Source organism: Orycteropus afer, unplaced genomic scaffold (genome assembly GCF_000298275.1).
Source record: "Orycteropus afer afer isolate SDZICR_OR568_19922 unplaced genomic scaffold, OryAfe1.0 scaffold00373, whole genome shotgun sequence".
Lineage (NCBI taxonomy): Eukaryota > Metazoa > Chordata > Mammalia > Tubulidentata > Orycteropodidae > Orycteropus > Orycteropus afer.
In genome coordinates, this window is record NW_006921960.1 from 3,104,994 (window position 1) to 3,126,231 (window position 21,238).

Sequence of the window (21,238 nt, forward strand, 5' to 3'; positions counted from 1 at the left end):
GGTGGTTGGTGCATAAATTTGAATAATAGTCATATTAACTGATCTTCCTTGTAGGTGTATGGATATTATCCTATCACTGACAGCATTGTACTTCAGGACAGATCTTGAAATATCCTTTGTGATGATGAATGCCATGCCATACCTCTTCAAACTGTCATTCCCGGCTGTTCTGGTTACCTGGTGCCACTCTGACAGGAAATATACCACAAATGGAATGCCTTAAACAAACAGGAGTTCATTCTTACAAGTTGGAGGCTTTAAGTCCAAGCTCAAAGTGCCAGGCTCTAGAAGCTGGGTGAAAGCCCCTCAACCTTGGGGTCCAGCTCTGCCTCCTGCTTCCGGCCCACTGGAGCTAGAGGCATTTCTTCACTCAGACAGCTGCTGGCTGCTAAGGCTAAGAAGCCCCAAGGTTGACAAGTAAAAAGGCACAGTCCCGATGTTACCAAACCACACGGCAGGCCATTAACGTAAGTCCATTGTAAGTTCCAAGGTTGGCAGACCATAGCAGGCTGCGGAGCAACGACTCAGCTACATGCAGGGTCCAAGAGTGTCATAGGCTAGAGACCATTCCCAAGGCTTCTCCATATATACAGAAGCAGACCACATCCCAAAGGCAGCTACTCAGCTGCTTGTGGTAGATCCCACCATGGAACTGACTGCCAGTCTCATCATGGGGAATAACTACCACCAGCTGCCCAGACACTCAAGCAGGCCCTGCCAAGCTGACACAAAACATAACCACCACAATTCCACCCCTTGTCAACGTGGCACCTGTACAGATCTTCAATGGGTGGTATCTGTACAGGTGTCCTCCACTGGGTGGTTCCAGTCCCCTAGTTCCTGACTGGTGACCTCATCCCCTTGTCCTGGCGGGCCCCATTCCTCTCCCCCTTGGGCGTGGCAGCCCTGCCCCCTCACTCTTGGGCATGAGCTATGGCTTCATCCCACTGGCTCACATGAACAAGCAGCCCCACACTCCAGAACCAAGTTGGCAAAGGTCCGGCTCTTTGAAACCTAGGGGGCTGTATTGATTCCACCCCCAAAGGCCATGGTCCTACCCTTAAGGCTGAGGCAGCTCTGCTTCCATTTCCTTGGTCTCTCCACTTCTGCCAATTAATGCCTGAGGGCAACCCACTCTGCTGGAAATCTTTCTGTCCAAAGGACATGTAGCTTTCTTGCTCCATGGGCTGGCCAAACTGCTACTCCATTTTATGCTGGTCTTCTCTACCAATTAATGCCTGAAGGCAAGCCACTCTGCTAGGAAGCCGCCTACCCGATGGCACCCGGCTTTCTCCTCTGGGCTAGTAAGGCTGTTGCTTTCTCATGCCAATTCTCTCAGCTCTGCTCCTGCTATCTCTCATGCCAGTCTCTGGGCTCTGCTCCTGCCATCTCTCATGCCAATCTCTTGCTCTGCTCCTGCCGTGTGCCGGGGTCTCTCTGCCAGGGTCTCAGGTCATGGACGTACTCCACTCCTGTTTCCACATTTTAGGTATCTGTCAGAGCAGCACCCCACTCTCTCAGTATCAAATTCTGTTCTGGTTACCCAGTGCCGCTCTGACAAGAAATATACCACAAATGGGATGGCCTTAACAAACAGGAGTTTATTTTTACAATTTGGAGGCTTTAAGTCCAAGTTCAAAGTGCCAGGCTCTAGTGTCTGGGTGAAAGCCCCTCAACCTTGGGGTCCAGCTCTGCCTCCTACTCCCAGCCCACTGGAGCTAGAGGCATTTCTTCACTCAGACAGCTGCTGGCTGCTGAGGCTGAGAAGCCCCAAGGTTGACAAGTAAAAAGGCACAGTCCCGATGTTATCAAACCACACAGCAGGCCATTAACTTAAGTCCATTTTAAGTCTCAAGGTCAGCAGAGCATAAAGCTGCTGAGCAACAACATGGCTACATGCAGGGTCCAAGCGTGCCACAGGCTAGAGACCATTCCCAATGTTTCTCCTTATATACAGGAAGCAGAACACATCTCAAAGGCAGCTATTCAGCTGCTTGTGGTAGATCCCACCATGGAGTTATTTGCTAGTCTCATCATGGGAAATAACTACCATCAGCTGCCCAGCCACTCAACCAGGCCCAGCCAAGTTGACACAAAAACGTAACCACTATACCATCATAGTAGATCATATGGCCGTCTGATTCAAAATGGCCAAAACTAGTCCCTTTCAGCTCACGAATGCCTAGGATATCAATCTTTATGCGTTCCATTTCATTTTTGACAACTTCCAGTTTTCCTAGATTCATACTTCGTACATTCCACATTCTGATGATTAACGGATGTTTGCAGCTGTTTCTCCTCAATTTGAGTCATGCCACATCAGCAAATGGAGGTCTCAAAAGCTTTACCTTATCCATATGAGTAAGGCTGGTTTTACTCTGATGATGCAGGTATTTCCAGTCCTATTTTGAGAGCCTTCTAACCTAAGGGATTCATCCTCTTCCTCTGTATTGGACAATGGTTCTGGACTATTCATAAAGTTGCGCAGTAATGTATCAGACAGTGTTCCTCTGCTATTCATAAGGTTTTCCCTGGCCAATTCTTTGAGAAGTGGATGGCCTCTTCCTTCTTCTTAGTTTGTCTTAGTCTGCAAGCCAGGCTGATATCTGTGCACCATGTGCACCCTGCTGGGTTTGAAACACCAGTGGCACGGCCTCAAGACTCACAGCAACACGTCACCACAGTCAGACAAACCAACAGACAAGTTTGTCTCCCTTAGCTGTTGGAAACCTCTCCAACCACCCTCACCTGGACACCTGCAGCTGACTTCTTGCTCTGTCCTGTTCCTCCTGGCCTTTCCTCTCCTTTCTCCCACTTTCCTGCCTTGCCGCTTGTGAGGTGTGGCCTGGGTTCCCTCTCCTCCCCTGGATTCCTGTGGCTGACTCCTCACTCAGTCCCGGTCCCTGGGCTTTTTCCTCTCCTTTCTCCTGCTTTCCCGACTTGACGTTTTGGGGCAAGGCCTGGGTTCTCTCTCCTTACCTGGATCCCTGTGGCTGACTCCTCCTCCATAGAGATACCACCTTGGAAACCCAAGGAGGGGTTGCTATGAGTCAAGACTGACTCAACGGCAGTGAGTTTGGTTTTGTTTTATTATATAATACTCAACACTAATGTAGTGTAGTGCTGAAGGTACTTGACGGCTAACCAGAAGGCTAATGGTTCAAACCCATCAGCCACTCCTTGGAAGGAAGATGGGGCAATCTACTTCTGTAGTGATACTGCCTTGGAAACCCAAGGAGGGGTCACTATGAGTCAGGTCTGACTTGACAGCACATAACAACAACAACAATAAAAAAATAAGTATTTCACTTAAGAATAATCCTTGAAAAATCTCCTATCAGTATCAGTTGCCATTGAGTTGATTCCAATTCATGGCAACATCATGTTTGTCAGAGTAGAATGTGTTCCACAAGGTTTCCAATGGCTGATTTTTCAGAAGTAGGTCTCCAGGTGCCTCTGGGCAAAGTCAAACTTCTAACCTTTGGTTAGCAGTTGAGCATATTAACAATTTGCACCACCCAGGAATTCTAAAAAAGTTCATAGATATTAATAAAAAATACTAGCTTCAAAATACCAAAATAGTTTACTCATTCTGGCAGGGGAACAGTCACTCAAAATTTAAAAAATAAAATTCTCCCTGAAATTGTTCAATGCTGACATATGTTGCTATTATAAAGCTTCAAAAAATATTTTTCAGTAGCAAGTGAACATTTTTCATTTAATAATAAAGGTAAAAGATGACATACTGCTATAAAAAATAGGTAAGGTAGATTAAAAGATGACTTAACTATTATATCTTCACATCCAGTTACTGTATCAATTAAACACATACAAAATAAATGAAAGTACTTATTTTATACTCATAACTTTTTTTTCTGGAATTTCATTCAAAAGCAGGTCCTCAAACAGTATTTCACAACGATCAGCAACTGTGTTCAATATATCTCTCTTTATAGCCTTTGAAAGAAACCAAGGGAAACACACAGTAAGAAATAAAATAAGTTACTTTAAATTTAGGTTATTCTGTTACTAAAATCATACTCATGTCCCCTAAACCAAACAAAACCAAAACCAAACCCACTGCTATTGAGTTGATTCCAGTTTATAGCAACTCCCATAGGGTTTCCACAGAGGTAAATCTTTACAGAAGCAGATTGCCTCACCTTCCTTCCACAGAGCAGGTGGTGGGTTTGAACCACCAACCTCCCAGTTAGCAGTTAAATACCTTAGGTACTATGCCACCAGCACTTCTTCTAAAGTAGTACATCTAAAATAAATGGTACACTGTTCAACATTTTATTTTCCTCTTATTTAGAATGCTTATTAATACATTAATAGTTTAGTGTCAAATTTGCTTAGTCCTCATCTATAAATTAAAACCAGATAAATAAATGAGATTTTGAATCTGAATGAATTTAGATTTCAGTGCTCTAAATTAAGAAATATGTGAGATAACAGTACCATTCATCATTTAAAAAATTTATGAATTATATAGACCACTATCTAATAGTTCTTCCAATGAATACTCTTCCTATTGTTAAAACATTTTTCTCAGAAGAGGTTTTCAAATGTGTTAGTAAATCCACTGTAAAGTGCTCAATATGCAAAATAAATCACATTAAGAAAGGCATAAAAGAGATATTTTACCCATGAAATACTTAGAACCAATTAAATGGTATATTTAGACTGCCTAACATGTTGGACCTTTATCAATTAAAGTCAAATTAATAATTATAAGATCTAACATTGGAAAAAGACAAAATTTTAGGATTTTGGATCATTATATTAAGATGCTTGTTTTCCATATAGCAGTTATTCCTTTTTTGTACCTGCACAGCATCTTTAACCTTGGGTTTACTGCTGTGGATATAAGCTCTGCATTTCACAGCACCCTTAAGGTTCACAGAACCGCTGCAGATCTGGACTGTGGCTGTGGACCTGTGTTCTGAACTCAGGAGCTGAAAGACAATATGTTTTATTTCCAATGGCCAATAATTATTAGTTATATGAAACAAACACTATATAAGCTGTTTTAAGGAGAGAAGTTTTTGACTGAGTGTTCAAAAATATTCTCCATAAATTTTTTGAAAGCCTTCATTTTTATCTTTTTAAGTTAGTTACATACTATTTATTGAGCATATATATTATATGCCAATTTTATATGGACATATATATTATTTGAACATAGCCTGAAATTAAAACAACCACATCTAAGTTTTTTCTTACTAATATAACCACATAAGATACCAACATTCATTCAATTCATTTACTAAAAACAGATTATTTGCAGATTACACACAAAAGCACTGAGGAGATAAAAAGATAGACACAGAAGACATAATAAAATATGAAATACGAAGTATGCAATATATGTACAAAATAACTGGAATACAAAGCAGGATGTGATGAATATTGTAAAAGTACAAGTAATACATTGGCATTCATGTATATACATTCAACTCTACTTTCATAGGTTAAAAATAATACTATGCTACAGAGCAAAAAGCAAACCAGGTCAATTATGCGTATCACTAGATAATGGTATTAGCAGTTATAATCAGTCATTTCCATCATATGTCCCATTCTTTTTAGTCTAAAGAGTGTCAGTTCCTGCTTGGTTTTGAAGTATTTTACAAATATTTTTAACCTTGTAATTTTAGTAACGTGAAAACAAGGAAAGCAATGAAACAATGAAAGTACTACTAGAGGCCTATAATTTCAACAGAAATAAAAATCATGATTAAAAACAAAAAACTGGATGTGGTAAGAAAGTAAAAAATAAATATATCTGGAATACATTATCCCACAAAAGGGTCAAAGGAACAACAGAACACAATTAAACAGAATGTTGGCACATTGTGAAAAATGTAACTAACGTCACTGAACAACTACATAGAAATCATCAAATAGGAACCTAAATTTGCTGTGTAACCTTTAATTAAAAACACAATAAATTATTATTAAAAATTCAAAATAGGGGCAATTCTAAAAGACAAAATTCAAATCATCGGGAAGAATAAGGAAATATGTTAAACAAATAGAAAGACTTGAAAAATGTAGCTATTGAAACAGCATCAAAAGTCAATGCCCAATGGTAATTTATGCAAATGCTAGTGTTTTAAGAAAAACTGATCATATGGTCAAGGTCTTGTTGGTTAAAAAAAAAAAAACTGTCCTAGACCAAATAGTTCTATAGGTCCTATGGCGGTCCATTATAAAAATATTTATCATCAGAACTATAGCAACAACAACATCTGGAATAAGCATCCTATGGCAATTGTGGAGATCATCCATACATCAGTAAGGTGGGAGTGGAGAGTAACAGCCATTCCACAGATCTTTATTGTAGATGGAACTATTCTATTTTGGAAAATAGTGTACTATTTTATATATATATATATATATATATATATATTACATAGTTAGATTATTATAAATAAAAGACTATATACACACACATGTACACTCATACATTTATCAAACAGTTTTGAAGGACATAAGGACATAAGGACTGAGTATCCTTATGGCAGAAAAATATTTGGGTTCAACAATTGTAAACTTCTCTTTATTACTCTGTGTTTAGGAATAAACTGGCTTATAGATAGTCTTTGAGGTACTAACTTGTTCATAAAAGGAGGAACATCTGTAATACTGATATGAGATTTTGGAAAACAAAAGATCCCTTCTGGGTATGGAGATGAAATTTCCAAGAAGGGGTGGTATTTGAACTGTATCTTAAGCACAGACTGGGCTTTGACAATATAGGTAACAGAAAAAATACAGTATTGGCAAAACACATGGTTCAGGAAATATATAGAAATTTAGGGGCATAGCAAGAATAGATCGAGAGAAATTAAGAATGAAAAAGGTATGCTGAAGTTATGAAGAGCTTTGAATAACCTTTTTAAAAGTAAAAACAAACAAAAAACACATGCTGTCACCAAGTTGATTCCATTTCTTACACCATATAGAAAAACAAACTCAAGGTGGATCAAAGACCTGAATATAAAACCAAAAATCATAAAAACAATCAAAGAAAACAGAGAGAAAATTTAGGGGCTTTAATTCATGGCATACATACACTATTGAACACAACTAAAAATGTTCAAAACCAAAAGACAAAATAGATGACTGGGATCTCCTAAAAATAAGACACTATGCATACTAGGAGCTCTGGTAGCATAGTGCCTAAGGCACTTGACTGCTAACCAGAAGGCTGGCGGTTCAAACCCACCAGCCACTCCTCAGAAGGAAGGTTAGGCAATCCTACTTCCGTAGTGATACTGCCTCGGAAACCCAAGGGGGGTCGCTATGAGTCGGGGCCGACTCGATGGCAAGTAACAACAACAACATGTATATCACCACTTTTTTGTCAGTTTGTCATACTGGTGGCTTGAGTGTTGTTATGAGGCTGGAGGCTATGCCACTGGTATTTCAAACACCAGCAGGATCACCCATGGTGGACAGGTTTCAGTAGAGCTTCCAGACTAAGACACTCTTGGAAAAAGGAAAGGGCCATCCATTTCTGAAAAACTGGCCAGTGAAAACCTTGTGAATAGCAGTGGAACACTGTCTGATATATTATTGGAAAACTTTATGACTAGCTGTGAAACACTGTCTGATATAGTGCCAGAAGATGCACCCTGCAGATCCGAAGGCGCTCAAAATACAACTGGGGAAGAGCTGCCTCCTCAAACTGGAGGTGACCTTAATGATGTGGATGGAATAAAGCTTTTGTGAACTTCGTTAGCTGATGGGATACAACTCAAAATGGGAAGAAACAGCTGCAAACATCTATTGATAATCAGAATATGGAACATATGAAGTATGAGTCTAAGAAAATTGGAAGTTGTCAAAAATGAAATGGAATGCATAAAGATCGGTATCTTAGGTATTAGTAAGCTGAAATGGACTAGTAAGGCCATTCTGAATCACACAATCATATGGTCTACCCTGCCAGGAATGACAAATTAAAGAGGAATGGCATCACATTCATTCCCAAAAAGACCATTTCAAGCTCTATCCTGAAGTACAATGCTGTCAGTGATAGGAAAATACCCATATGCCTACAAGGAAGACCCCACCACTCATCTGTCAGTACGTCATACTATTGTGGCGTGCATGTTGCTGTGAGGTTGGAGGCTACAACATCGGTATTTCAAAGACCAGCATGGTGGACAGGTTTCAGTGGAGCTCCAGACTAAGACAGACTGGGAAGAAAGATGGGGCTATCCATTATGAAAATATTGGCCTGTGAAAACCTTGTGCATAGCAGTGACACACTGTCTGATATATTACTGAAAAGCTTTACGAATAGCCCTAAAACTTGTCTAACGTAGTGCCAGAAGATGAGGCCCTCAAGTTGGAAGGCATTCAAAATGCAACTAGGGAAGAGCCGCTTCTTCAAAGTACAGTCGATCTTAATGACGTAGATGGAGTAAAGCTTTCAGGACCTTCATTTTCTGAAGGTGCATGACTCAGAATGGGGAGAAATACCTGCAAACATCCATTAATAATCGAACACGGAACATACAAAACATAAATCTAGGAAAATTGGCAAGCTGTCAAAACTGAAATGGAATGCACAAAGATTGATATCTTAGGCTATCGGCCATTTTGAATCAGGTAATCATATGGTCTACTATGCTAGGAATGAAAAATTGAAGAGGAATGGTGTTGCACTCATCGTCAAAAGGAATGTTTCAAGATCTATCCTGAAGTACAATGCTCTCAGTGATAGGATAACACCCATATACCTAGAGGAAGGCCAGTTAATACAACTATTATTTAAATTTATACAGCAACCATTAAAGCCAAATATAAAGAAATTGAAGATTTTTACCAACTTCTGTAGTCTAAAATTGACCAAACATGCAACTCAAGATGTACTGATCATCACTGGTTATTGAAATGCAAAAAGTGGAAACAAAGAAGAATTATCAGTAGTTGGAAAAAATAGACTTAGTGATAGAAATGATGCTGGAGATTGCATGATAGAATTTTGCAAGGCCAACAACTTATTCATTCTAAATATCTTCTTTCAAAAACATAAATGGTGGCTATACATGTGGACCTCACTGCATGTAATACACAGGTATCAGAGCAATTACATGCATGGAAAGAGGCAATGGAGAAGCTCAATATATTCAGTCAAAACAAGACCAGGAGCTGACTGTGAAAAGACCATCAATTGCTCATATCCCAGTTCAAGCTGAAGCTAAAGACAATTAAAACAAGTCCACGAGAGCCAAAATATGGCCTTGATTGTATCACATCCAAATTTAGAGATCCATATTTATTCCTGTTCCAAAGAAAAGTGATCCAACAGAATGCAGAAAGTATCGAACAGTATCGTTAAATGATACACAAGTAAAATTTTGCTGAAGATAATTCAAAGATGGTTGCAACAGAAAATTGCCAGGGAACTTCCTGAAACTCAAGCTGGATTCAAAAGAGGACATGGAATGAGGGATATCACTGCTGATGTCAGATGGATCTTGGCTCAAAGCAAAGAATATCAGAAAGATGTTTACCCCCTGTGCTTTATTGACCATGCAAAGGCATTTGACTATGTAGATCATAACAAATTATGGATAACATTGAGAAGAATGGGTAATCCAGAAAACTTAATTGTGCTGATAAACAACCTGTACATAGACCAAGAGGCTGTTGTTCAAACAGAACAAGGAGCTACTGCATGGTTTTAAATCAAGAAGGGTGTGTATCAGAGTTGCATGCTTTCATCATACTTATTCAATCTGTACGCTGAGCATTAATCTGAGAAGCTAGATTTATGAAGAAGAACGTGGCATCAAGATCAGAGGAAGACTCATTAACAACCTGCACAATATGCAGATGACACAACCATGATTGCTTAGAGTGAAGATGACCTTAAGCACTTACTGATGATGATCAAAGATTACAGTCTTCAGTATGGATTGTATCTCAACATAAAGAAAACAAAAATCCTCACAACTGGAACAAGTAATATCACAATAAATGGAAAAAAGGTTGAAGTTGTCAGGGATTTCACTTTACTTGGATCCAAAATCAACATTCATGGAAGCAGTAGTCAAGAAATCAGACATTGCACTGCACTGAGAAAATCTGCTACAAAAGACCTCCTTAAAGTGTTAAGAAGCAAAGACATCACTTTGAAGACTAAGGTGCACTGAACCCAAGGGATAGTATTTTTAATCACCTCAAATGCATGTGAAAGCTTGACAATGAATAAGGAAGACCGAAGAAAAGTTGATGCCTTTGAACTGTGGTGTTGACATAGGATACTGAAAATACAATGGACTACCAGAGGAACAAACAAATCTGTCCTGGAAGAACTGCAGCCAGAATGCTCCTTGGAAGTGAGGATGGCCAGACTTAGTCTCACCTACTTTGGTCATGTTGTTAGGACCATTCCCTGGAGAAGGATATTATGCGTGGTCAAGCAGAGGGTCAGCTAAAAAAGGGAAAGATCCCAAACAAGATGGTTTGGCATAGCGGCCACAACAAGGGACTCAAGTATATTCAGGATTGTGAGTCTAGCACAGGGACAGTGTTTCGTTCCATTGCACACAGGGTCACTATGAGTCAGCGCCAACTCAACAGCACCTAACAACAACATGTGCATCAAAAGATTTCATCAAAAGAGTAAAAAGAGAACTCACACACTGGGGAAAAATTTTGGGCAACAACATAATGGCAAAAGAGTTAATCTCCAAAATCTATAGAAAACTTAAACAATTAAAAACAAAGAAATTAAAAATGGGCAGAGGACATGAACAGACACTTCACTAAAGAAGACATTCAGGCAGCTAACAAACACATGAAGAAATGCTTGTGATCATTAGTTGTTGTTGTTATTAGTTATCATTAGTCATTAATCATTAGAGAGATGCAAATCAAAACAGCAATGAGATATCATCTCACCCCAACAATAATAGTGAAGTTCAACAAGACAGAAAACAAATGCTGGCGAGGATATGGCAATTTTGGAACACTCATACACTGCTGTTGGGAGTGCAAATTGGTACAATCACTGTGGAAAATGGTATGGCATTTCCTTTAAAAGCTGGAAGCAGAAACGCCATGTGATCCAGCAATCCCACTACTAGATATATATTCTAGAGAAATAACAGCCATGACAAGAACAGATGTATGTACACCCATGTTCACCAGAGTGCTATTCACAATAACAAAATGGAAATAACCTAAATGCCCATCAACGGAGAAATGGAGGAACAAATTTTGGTACATACACACAACGGAATACTACACAACATTTAAGAGCAATGATGAATCTGCCAGTGAAATTGGTCAATCACAAAAGGAAAAATATTGTGTGAGATCACTATTGTAAAAAGTCAAGAAAATGGTTTCACACAAAAAAGAATAACTCTTTGACAGTTACCAGGGTTAGGAGATGAAGGTAAGGTAAATCACTAACCAGAGGGTAGACATGGATGAAGGGGAAGGCAAAAACAATGTTATTGTGCCTCATCTATGCCTTAGGATAATCTTAAACAGGACTAAAATCAAAAGCATGTATACTTATAGAAAGAATTATAATGTTTCTTGGTAGTAACTTTTGTAGAATTAGAAATTTATACACTTTTTCATCTCTAAAATTTTTTGACTCTATTTATAAACAGAAAGAGAAACCTTTCATTATGGGTATTCTAAGTATTTTCAATAAGTGAGTGATATTTAAATATTTACCAATTGCGTTAGAACTCTGACATCCAAAGGCTGATGAGTCACTTGAACACTTCCTCTAGAAGATTTTTTCTGAAAAAAATAACAAAAGTTAAAAAGCCAGATTCCTGAGAATGCATCTGAAACATGAAAGATAATTTAGGATACATTTTAGATACCAAGTGAATCAGAGGAAAAAAAACAAATATTATTACATATTTTTTATATTTAGTTTTTTCCTATAGGTGTTTTAGTTTCCTCATGCTGCTGTAACAGAAATACCACAAGTGGATGGCTTTGAAAAATTAATTCATATTCTCACAGTTCAGGGGACTAGAAGTGAGAATTCAAGGCCTAGGAGAAGGCTCACAGCAGTAGGAGGAGATCTTTGTCTCTTTCAGCTTCTGCAGCCCTGGTGTTCCTACGGTTCTTGGCAATGCTCAGGTGGCATCAATCTTCTCCTCTATTTGTGCTTGTTTTGGGGTCTAATCTGCTCTTTTTAAAACACAAGTGATTAAATTCAGGGAGTGTCTTACAATGATATGACCTAATTAACAGAAAAGAAACCGTATTCCCAAAAAGGATTACATCCATAGGTAGAGGGGTTAGGATTCCAACACACTTTTTGGGGGGACCCAGTTTAATTCAAAACAGTAAGTATGTAACTTTGTGTATCCTACACCAATGTATACTCCTAAAAAACATTAACAATATAAAAAGTTCCTACTTGTATTTCTCTAAATCAAAGATTGGCAATCTATAGCCTATGGGCAAATCCAGACTGCCACCTGTTTCTATAAGTAAGGTTTTACAAGAATGCAGCCAGAAACATACATTTACATATTGTCTATGGTTGCTTTCATATTACAACAACAGAGATGAACAGTTACAAGAGACCATCGAGTCTGCAAAGTCTAAACTATTCATTATCTGGTCCTATACATATCATTTAGTGATTCCTTCTATAAAGGGAGAGATGACTAAAGTTCCCTTTCCTTTAGGTCAAAGCTATTTTCGAAGGTCCTTTAAGATGGCTCTGTTGTTGTTGTTATGTGCCATCGAGTTGGAACTGACCCATAGCAACCCCTCCTTGGGTTTCTGACGCAGTATCACTACGGAAGTAGATTGTTCCATCTTCCTTCTGAGGAGTGGCTGGTGGGTTTGAACTGTCAGCCTTCTGGTTAGCAGTCAAGTGCCGTAGGCACATTACCAGAGCTCCCAAGATGGCTCTACTTAAAACCTTAAAACCACTATCTTGGCAGAATAAGATATGGCCTTCAGTCTTAAGTTACATGACGCTCCCTTCTTTAGGTTCTAGAATTCCAATTACATCATAAATAATCCCTTCTGTCATTTTTTGACAAAAAAAATACTCATCTGACACCTTAAAAGACCTTAGAAATGAGAAGTACAGGTAATCCCAGCTTACAACAAGGTTCTCTTCCAACAACTCTATTGTACGTCAGTTCTAACGTAGGTTGAATATCTTATTTTATTCCATTTTTTTAGTTTTCATTATTATCTTTCATTATCAGTGTCCTTATAGGTCCCATCTTTATTTGTCTTTCGGAATTGGAAACATTACATATAAACTTATAGATATGATGACATCAGTAAATTACATAGTACAACACTGTATGTAATGCATGTTACTAATAAGTTGAACAAAAAACAACAACAAAAACATGGAAGGTAGTAAGTGGGTTTTGTTGGAATTCTAATACATCTAAGTCAGGGACTACCTGTAAATAAAAATTCCTATTTTCATAAAGGCAAGGACTAAAGAACTAATGATAAGTTATCTTCTATTTTACCTTTGCTGTTGTTGTTGTTATGTCCCGTCGAGTTGCACCCGACTCATAGAGACCCCTCCTTGGGTTTCCGAGGTGGTATCACTACAGAAATAGATTGCCAACCTTCCTTTCAAGGAGTGGCTGGTGGGTTTGCACTGCTAGGCTTCTGGTTAGCAGTCAAGTGCCTTAGGCACTACACTACCATTTCATAAGCAAGATAATTTTCTCTTAACTTACCTGTCCTTCTAGCAGGTCACAATCTTCCTCTTTAACTTGCCCATTAATCAAAAACACACCATTTTCAATTTGCTTGGCCCAGCATGTAAGTCCATTCTTAAAAGAAACACAGCACAGATATCCCTCAGTTATAATGTCATGTAAATTAAATTCCCTAAATTCTATTTTAATCCACTGAATATACTGAATTAAATATACCAAAGTACTAGTAATGCTGTATTTAAATTCAGTCTTTTGAATAAAAAGAGTATGTCCTCAACATTTAGCACCTTACCCATACTTAATAATAGTTTTCTCCCCCTTTATACAAAACTAACATTTATACCAGACTTAAGTGACACTACATGACTATACAAACACTGCCATCAAGTCGTTTCTGACTCATAGTGACCCCTCCTTGAGTTTCTGAGGCACTGTCACTATGGAAGTAGATTGCCCCATCTTCTTTCCGAGGAGTGGCTGGTGGGTTTGAACCGCCAGCCTTCTGGTTAGCAGTCAAATGCCTCAAGCACTATGCCACCAGAGCTCCCATAAATTCAGTAATACTCATTATCTTGAGAAAAAAAAAGTTAGGGAAGAGAAGAGCCCCAAACAAACAATATAAAGCTATTATAAAGCAGTATTATCAAGGAAAAAATTAGCAAACACCACTTGTCTCTTTCAGCTGAAAGAAGAGAAAATTAACAAATGAGATGAACAATGGAATGAATGGTATAGAAATGCAAAAGGGACTAGAAAAGGAAAGACAAAAGTAAGTTGCAAAAAAAAGCAAAAAGACCAAGCAGTATATCTTCTTATATAATTATATTTTATATTATTATATTTTAAAATTTATATAACTAAATTTTAATTGTCAACTATTTACTGAACATGTATTATGCTAAATACATTAGCATTATGACACTGTCATAAATAAATTATAATCTGGCTGCAGTAGTAACAGTTATGTATAACAGTATCAGTATAAACAGAATGTCATTTTTGAGGATTATAAAATACATGGCAGAGACAACCAAATTAAAGCAGGCTGGTACTCATCAATTACTAAACAAATCACATTTTACTGATACCTTTGTATTTTTCTCCAGAGTATAGTTGACAGAAGTAGTAGACAGTGGAATGTGAATATTAATGTGAATTGTACACTCCAAAGAAAGCCATGAAGTTGATAGTCCATTTTGATACTTCCATTCTGCTGGTCTTGCTGAACTCTTCAGCATTGAGAATAGGAGAAAAGCATAAAGTTTAGGTAAAATACACAGATTAGTATTATAACACATATAAAATAATAATTCATACAATCTAATCTCCAATATATATTGCCAAATTCTTGGATTAAAGGGCTACAGTAGAACCAAATAAAAATAAGGCATATAGTAAGTTCAGTACTCTTCAATACAATCCACGTAACCTAGGCAAGCCCTCATTTCACCCTCTCCACAGAGGGGTAGGCAGAAAAAGGATCAGAAATGTCCATGTTTAGAAATATGAAAAAGTCTCTGGTTTTCTAGCTCTCATCTGCAGCTTCAGTAGTGTCAATCCTGAGGATTTTGCGGTGGAACAAATAGCCACTGAGTGAACTCACAGGGCCAGACATTCTTCTTTCTGTTCCATCCTTGCTAACAGACTACACCACAATCATGGTCCCTTATTTAAATGAGCTAATTCAGTACATGTTTTGGTTGTGTACCTATGTTAACTAAATTCAAAACTGCTCTGTTTCTTCTCAATAAATTAAACTATGTATTTCTGAGACTTACTTGTTTATGAAAACAGAGAGCTGTTAAATTACTTTTTCAAAATCAAAGTGAGGTTCCACTGAATACAGGCAGCTTGCTTACCAGGTACTGTAGCTACTAAAAAGACTTCAGACATTTTTACTACCAATCTCCCAAATAAAAACTAAACTTATAAACAAGATGAAAGGAGCTTGATGAAATTCATTACTGCCTCTAATAAAATCACCCAATTTCAAAACCAAGAACTTGTAGTTGAGAACATTAATAGGAAGTAATGGAATTAATTGACAATTATTAAAACTAATTATAATAATAAATTTTATTAAAAAATTTGCGACAGAGAAATATCTTTAAAGAATGATTTTTCTTACCTTTGGATCACGGATATCATAAGTTCGACAAAATATTCTTTACTAATTAAGGACAGAAATGACCAAAGATATAATTCTTGATAATCAAGAAAAAAAAATAAAAATAAAACGAAGTACATGCATGTAAGTTTTTACAAAATCATGCTTTATATGCTTAAAGATAAATATATATGCATACATGCTTCATATGTATATAGCTATAAGTATATGTATTCATATGTGTGTGCTTTTATACACATAATATATGTATATATATACACATATGCTCTACCTCTAATACCTATGGTGCTTGCAAATTATTTTCTTCTGCCTAAGCCTGCAAAGGAGCTCTGGTGGTATAGTGGTTAAGGCATTTGGCTGCTTACCAAAAGGTCAGTGGTTCAAACCCATTAGCCACTCCACACAAAAAAGATGAGGCAGTCTGCTTCCATAAAGATTTATAGCCTTAGAAACCCAATGGGGTCTCTATGAGTCAGAACTGACTCAATGGCAGTGAGTTCAGTTTGGTTTATAAAACTTGCAAGAAGCTACTGTGGCCCAGTAGGTAAGGCATTTGGGTGGTAAGGCATTTGGGTGGTAACCAGGTCAGTAGTTTAAACTCAGAAGTTGCTCCACCTTCCACTTTACAGAAGATGAGGCAATCTACTTCTGTAAAGATTTACAGCCTTGGTAACCCAACGGGGGTTGCTTTGAGTTGGAACTGACTTAATGGCAGTGTGTATAAAGCCTGCTAATGACAATGAATATAATGGACACACTTGCAAAATTTTCTTCAAATATACACTCTCCTTAACAAAGAAGAGGAATATTAGCTTGCATGGAGGTATTTAAGAGTATTTATTGGGTTACATGTCTTGTACAGGAACTTTCCTGTTAATACCACAAGAGTTAAAACTTGTGCTTCTGAAGAAATTATTATTTTTTAAATTTTGTCTTTGAAGTTCTAATTTATTTGGCCCTTGAACTGCTATACTCCCTTGGTGAGGTTGCTTTTTGCTTGGGAGGTACCCCTTCCCAAGCAAGTTACAAAGAAGAGTAGCTAAGAAGGCCCCCTAAAGAGTTTATAGTGTTACTTGACCTTTAACCAAAGTCATAAAAATTGGATGTTTTCAAGAAATTCAAAGTCAGCTTATACTTTGAATTGTAGAGTTTACCTATAGGAATTGGAAATTACAGCTTTCACAAAATCAAAGTATCACATTGCTTAAGCTGTCAGTTGGGCATTTCTCTCTCTCTGTAAAATATAATGTGCTGCCATTAATGAATAACTGGACATGAAAAATTAATTTTAGATAGCTAACATTTAAATGAAGTATAGAACAGTTACGTTATTTTAACTAACTCTAGTGGTGTAATGGTTAAGGCATTTGGCTACTAACCAAAAGGTCAGTGGTTCGAACCTACTAGCCACTCCATGGAAGCAAGATGAGGCAGTCTGATTCTGCAAAGATTGATAGCCTTGGAAACACAACAGGGTTGCCATGAGTCAGAGCGAACCTGTTGTGTGCTTGAGTGTATGGGTCTAGATAGCTGGTAAAGAAATCAGAATCCTGAGCCCTTGCTAATCTTTCTCTCAAACTCTTTACTTACCCTAAGATATAATTAAAAGCCATTATTAATCATTACTATTATCATTATCAGCTTTAATCATGTGTTATTTAAAGAAAAACATAAACAATGACTTTAAAAAATCATGGTGATTCAATTAAATTTTGGAAAAAGAGGTCATGCAGGAGCATCGTTTTGATAGGTACCATATATTTAAACAATCAACACCCCAAAAAAGATACTTTTTTGTAGAGGAACAAATATGAAGTGTCACTCGCTCTGAGACTTCCCCCTCTGTCAAACTCCATAGTCTCTTCTTATTTATAGACTTTTCAACAGCAAAGACTAGCTGAAGAAGAAAAAAACACACATCAATTGAATGCAAGATGAAAAGAAAAGTGAGTGTAGGAATTATAATGTCCCTATCTAGCTTTAAAGGAGCTTTGGTGGCATAAGTGCCTGAGGCACTTGACTGCTAACCAGAAGGTTGGTGGTTCAAACCCACCAGCCACTCCTCAGAAGGAAAGCTGGGTAATCTACTTCTACAGTGATACCACTTTGGAAACCCGAGGGATCCCTATGAGTTGGATCCGACTTGATGGCAGTGCGCTGTGTTGTTATTATCTAGCTTTAAAATTCCATGACTGTATTATTAATAGTTCTTTTCTTCAAAAGGAAAAGTGAAACAGATCACTAACCATTCTGAATACAACTTTTAGGAATACATAAAACTGAGTTTTAAATGGAAAAATGTAATTTGCTGTCACTAAGGATCAACTAAACATGGAAAATTAGTATTAGATAACTAACATTTAAATGAAGTATACAAAACTCAAACCAAACTCACTGCCACTGAGTGAAACCCGACTCACAGAGACCCCTCCTTAGGTTTCCAAGGTGGTATCACTACAGAAGTAGATCGTCCAACCTTCCTTCTGAGAAGTGGCTGGTGGGTTTGAACCACCAGCCTTCTGGTTAGCAGTCAAATGCCTTAGGCACTATGCTACCAGAGCTCCTAAATGAAGTATAGAACAGTTATTTTATTTCAACTAACTCAAATAAGAAAGGACAAGTGATTTTAACCCATAGAAATGGAGCATATCAACCATTTAGCAATTCTTAACTTAAATGTTATGAAGAATTTAAGGCCATACACAAGGACACACAAAATACAGTAATAATATAAACTAAGAGTGAAAAAAATCAGAAGTGACATGAATTTATACCAGAAATAAGAATGATGAAAACACATACTCGATCAATCATGAATTTGGCTCTAACCCTTCACAATAGCTGAAAACAAACAGGTCAGAAGAGGCATAACTTTCTTTAAAAAAAAACAAAAAAACCTAACCTCATGACCCCTTCTTGGGTTTCCGAGGTGGTATCACTACAGAAGTAGATTGGCCAATCTTCCTTCTGAGTGGCTGGTAGGTTTGAACCACCAGCCTTCCGGTTAGCAGTCAAATGCCTTAGGAACTATGCTACCAGAACTCCCAACTTTCTTAGTAATTATATCTAAAAGAAATTTCTTTCACAAAGACATTATTATGTAATATAATGAACAAAATTCTTTTTTTTTTTTTAATTGTGATTTGGGTGAAAATTTACAGAGCAAATACACTTTCCATACAGCAGTTCACCTACACTTTGTCTCATGACATTGACCACAATTTACCACAATGCAACATCCCCCTCCTACTTCCTCCTGATAGTTACCTCTTCCCTGTGTCCATCCCTCCATTCACGCCTGCCCCCTGAGCTGTCTCCCTGTGCATAAGCAGCCCTTCTTTCTCCCATGCTTTTTCTCTCCAAGGAGTGTATCTATCTACCTGCGGTAAATGTTCAACTCACATGCCTGTCTATCGTTTGGCTAGAAGCCACAAGCACGGATTCATTTACAGACCTGAAGGGCAGCTAGGGGCCATAGTCTCAGTGGTTCCATCAGGCTCTATTGGAAAAGCATACCTGGTCCCTTCCCCTTTTTCTTTTCCAAATGATTTTGAGTTTTGTCCCACAGTGTTCACCCTCTCTATCCAGATCTCCTACATAGATCCTCTTCCAAGTGGTTGACAGTAGTAGCCAGGCACCATCTAGTTCTTCTGGTCTCACAGTCGTATAGGCTGTAGATCGGATGGTGTACCAGTTGCTAGCACTAACTGTTTCCATGAATTTTTGGTTTTCTTAATTCTTCTTTGCTCTGGACGAGGAGAGACACACTGTTGCATCTACATGGCAGTTTGCAAGCTTTTAAGATCCCAGTCGCTACTCGCCACAGTAGGAGGTAGAACAATGTTTTGTGTAGTATGTTATGCCAGTTGAGCTTGATGTCCTCTGCGACAATGGTCCCGAGCCGACAGGTTCAACTACTCGGTCCCTCTGGGTAGCTGGCTGTGACCAAGCAGTAACTACAACCTTGCCCCTTGTCAGTTCCATTATATACCTGGGAATTCAGATCATACACATAAACTTATAGGACCACTGTCTGCCAACCCTATACATGTTCTTGGGTACACTCCCCACTTCATCGACAAACCTAATACTTCAGCCTGTCCACCCATATATCCACCCATATACCCATGTCTGCCTTCACTGACAGTGCTGTACTATATGTGCAAAAGGGCTCATCTTTGTTGTCTGTACTTCCCACATACCTCTCTATGCCTTTCTTTTCCTCAATGCCACTATATTGATCACTCACATTTGGCACATTGCCCTTCTCTTCACCCAAATCAAAACTTATCTCTATCTGTCTAACAGTGTTTACTACCCTACCCACCCACCCCTGGTAACCAACAAAGAAAATGTCCTTCCATATATAAATGTTTCCTTGACTTTTACAGTAACAGACTAATACAATATTTGTCCTTTTGTGAGTGACTTATTTCACTCAGCATAATGTCCTCCAAGTTCATCCACGTTATGTGGTGTTTTGCAGATTCTACATTATTCTTTAGGGTTGCGTAGTATTCCATTTTGTGTATGTACCATAGTTTGGATATCCATTCCTCAGGGGACACCTAGGTTGTTTCCATCTTTTGGCTACCATAAATAGTGCCATGATGAACATGGGTGTGCATATGTCTGTTCTTGTCGTGGCTCTCACTTCTTTAGGATATATACCTAGTAATGGAATAGCTGGCTCAAATGCTATTTCTAGTTCCAACTTTTGAAGGAATTGCCATACTGCTCTCCACAATGGTTGTACCATTTTACAGTCCCACCAGCAGTGTATGAGAGTCCCAATCTCTTCACAGCCTCGCCAGCATTTGTCATTTTCTGTCTCCTTGAACTTTGCTACTAGCGCTGGAGCAAGATAGTATCTCGTTGTTTTGATTTGCATTTCTCTAATAGCTAATGATTGTGAACGTTTCTTCATATGTTTGTTGGCCGCATGATTATCATTCTTGGTGAAGTGTCTATTCATGTCTTCTGCACATTTTTTAACTGGATTGTTTGTCTTTTTGTTATTGAGGTGTTGCAGTTTTCTATAAATTCTAGAGGTAAGTCTCTTGTCAGATATGTTATTACCAAATATTTTCTCCCAATCTGTAGGTACTCTTTTGACTCTTTTGGAGAAGTCTTTGGAAGCACATAAAAATTTAATTTTTAGAAGGTTCCAATCATATGGTTTCTCTTCTGCTGTTTGTGCATTTTGAGTTATGCTTGATAGTCTATTTATGCCATATATTAGGGTCCCTAAATTTGCCCCTAGTTTCTCCTTGAGGAACTCTATAGTTTTGGGTTTCACATTTAAGTCTTTCATCCATCTGGAGTTCATTTTTGTGTATGGTGTGAGGTACAAATCTTGTTTCATTTTTCTGCAAATGGATCTCCAGTTTTGCCAACACCATTTATT

General features: G+C 38.0%; 1 protein-coding gene across 1 annotated transcript in view; it reads right to left on the reverse strand.

Moving 5' to 3' along the window:
• The window catches only part of ODR4 (odr-4 GPCR localization factor homolog), a 68,707-nt gene that overhangs the window by 20,660 nt on the left and 26,809 nt on the right, over window positions 1-21,238 (reverse strand). Inside the window, exons 4-10 of the mRNA XM_042782574.1 lie at window positions 17,622-17,728; window positions 15,832-15,868; window positions 14,792-14,932; window positions 13,722-13,817; window positions 11,716-11,784; window positions 4,830-4,958; window positions 3,861-3,957 (exon numbers count right to left, since the gene is read on the reverse strand). Of these exons, the coding sequence (XP_042638508.1) occupies window positions 3,861-3,957; window positions 4,830-4,958; window positions 11,716-11,784; window positions 13,722-13,817; window positions 14,792-14,932; window positions 15,832-15,868; window positions 17,622-17,728 (676 nt within the window). The remainder of the gene's footprint in view (window positions 1-3,860; window positions 3,958-4,829; window positions 4,959-11,715; window positions 11,785-13,721; window positions 13,818-14,791; window positions 14,933-15,831; window positions 15,869-17,621; window positions 17,729-21,238) is intronic.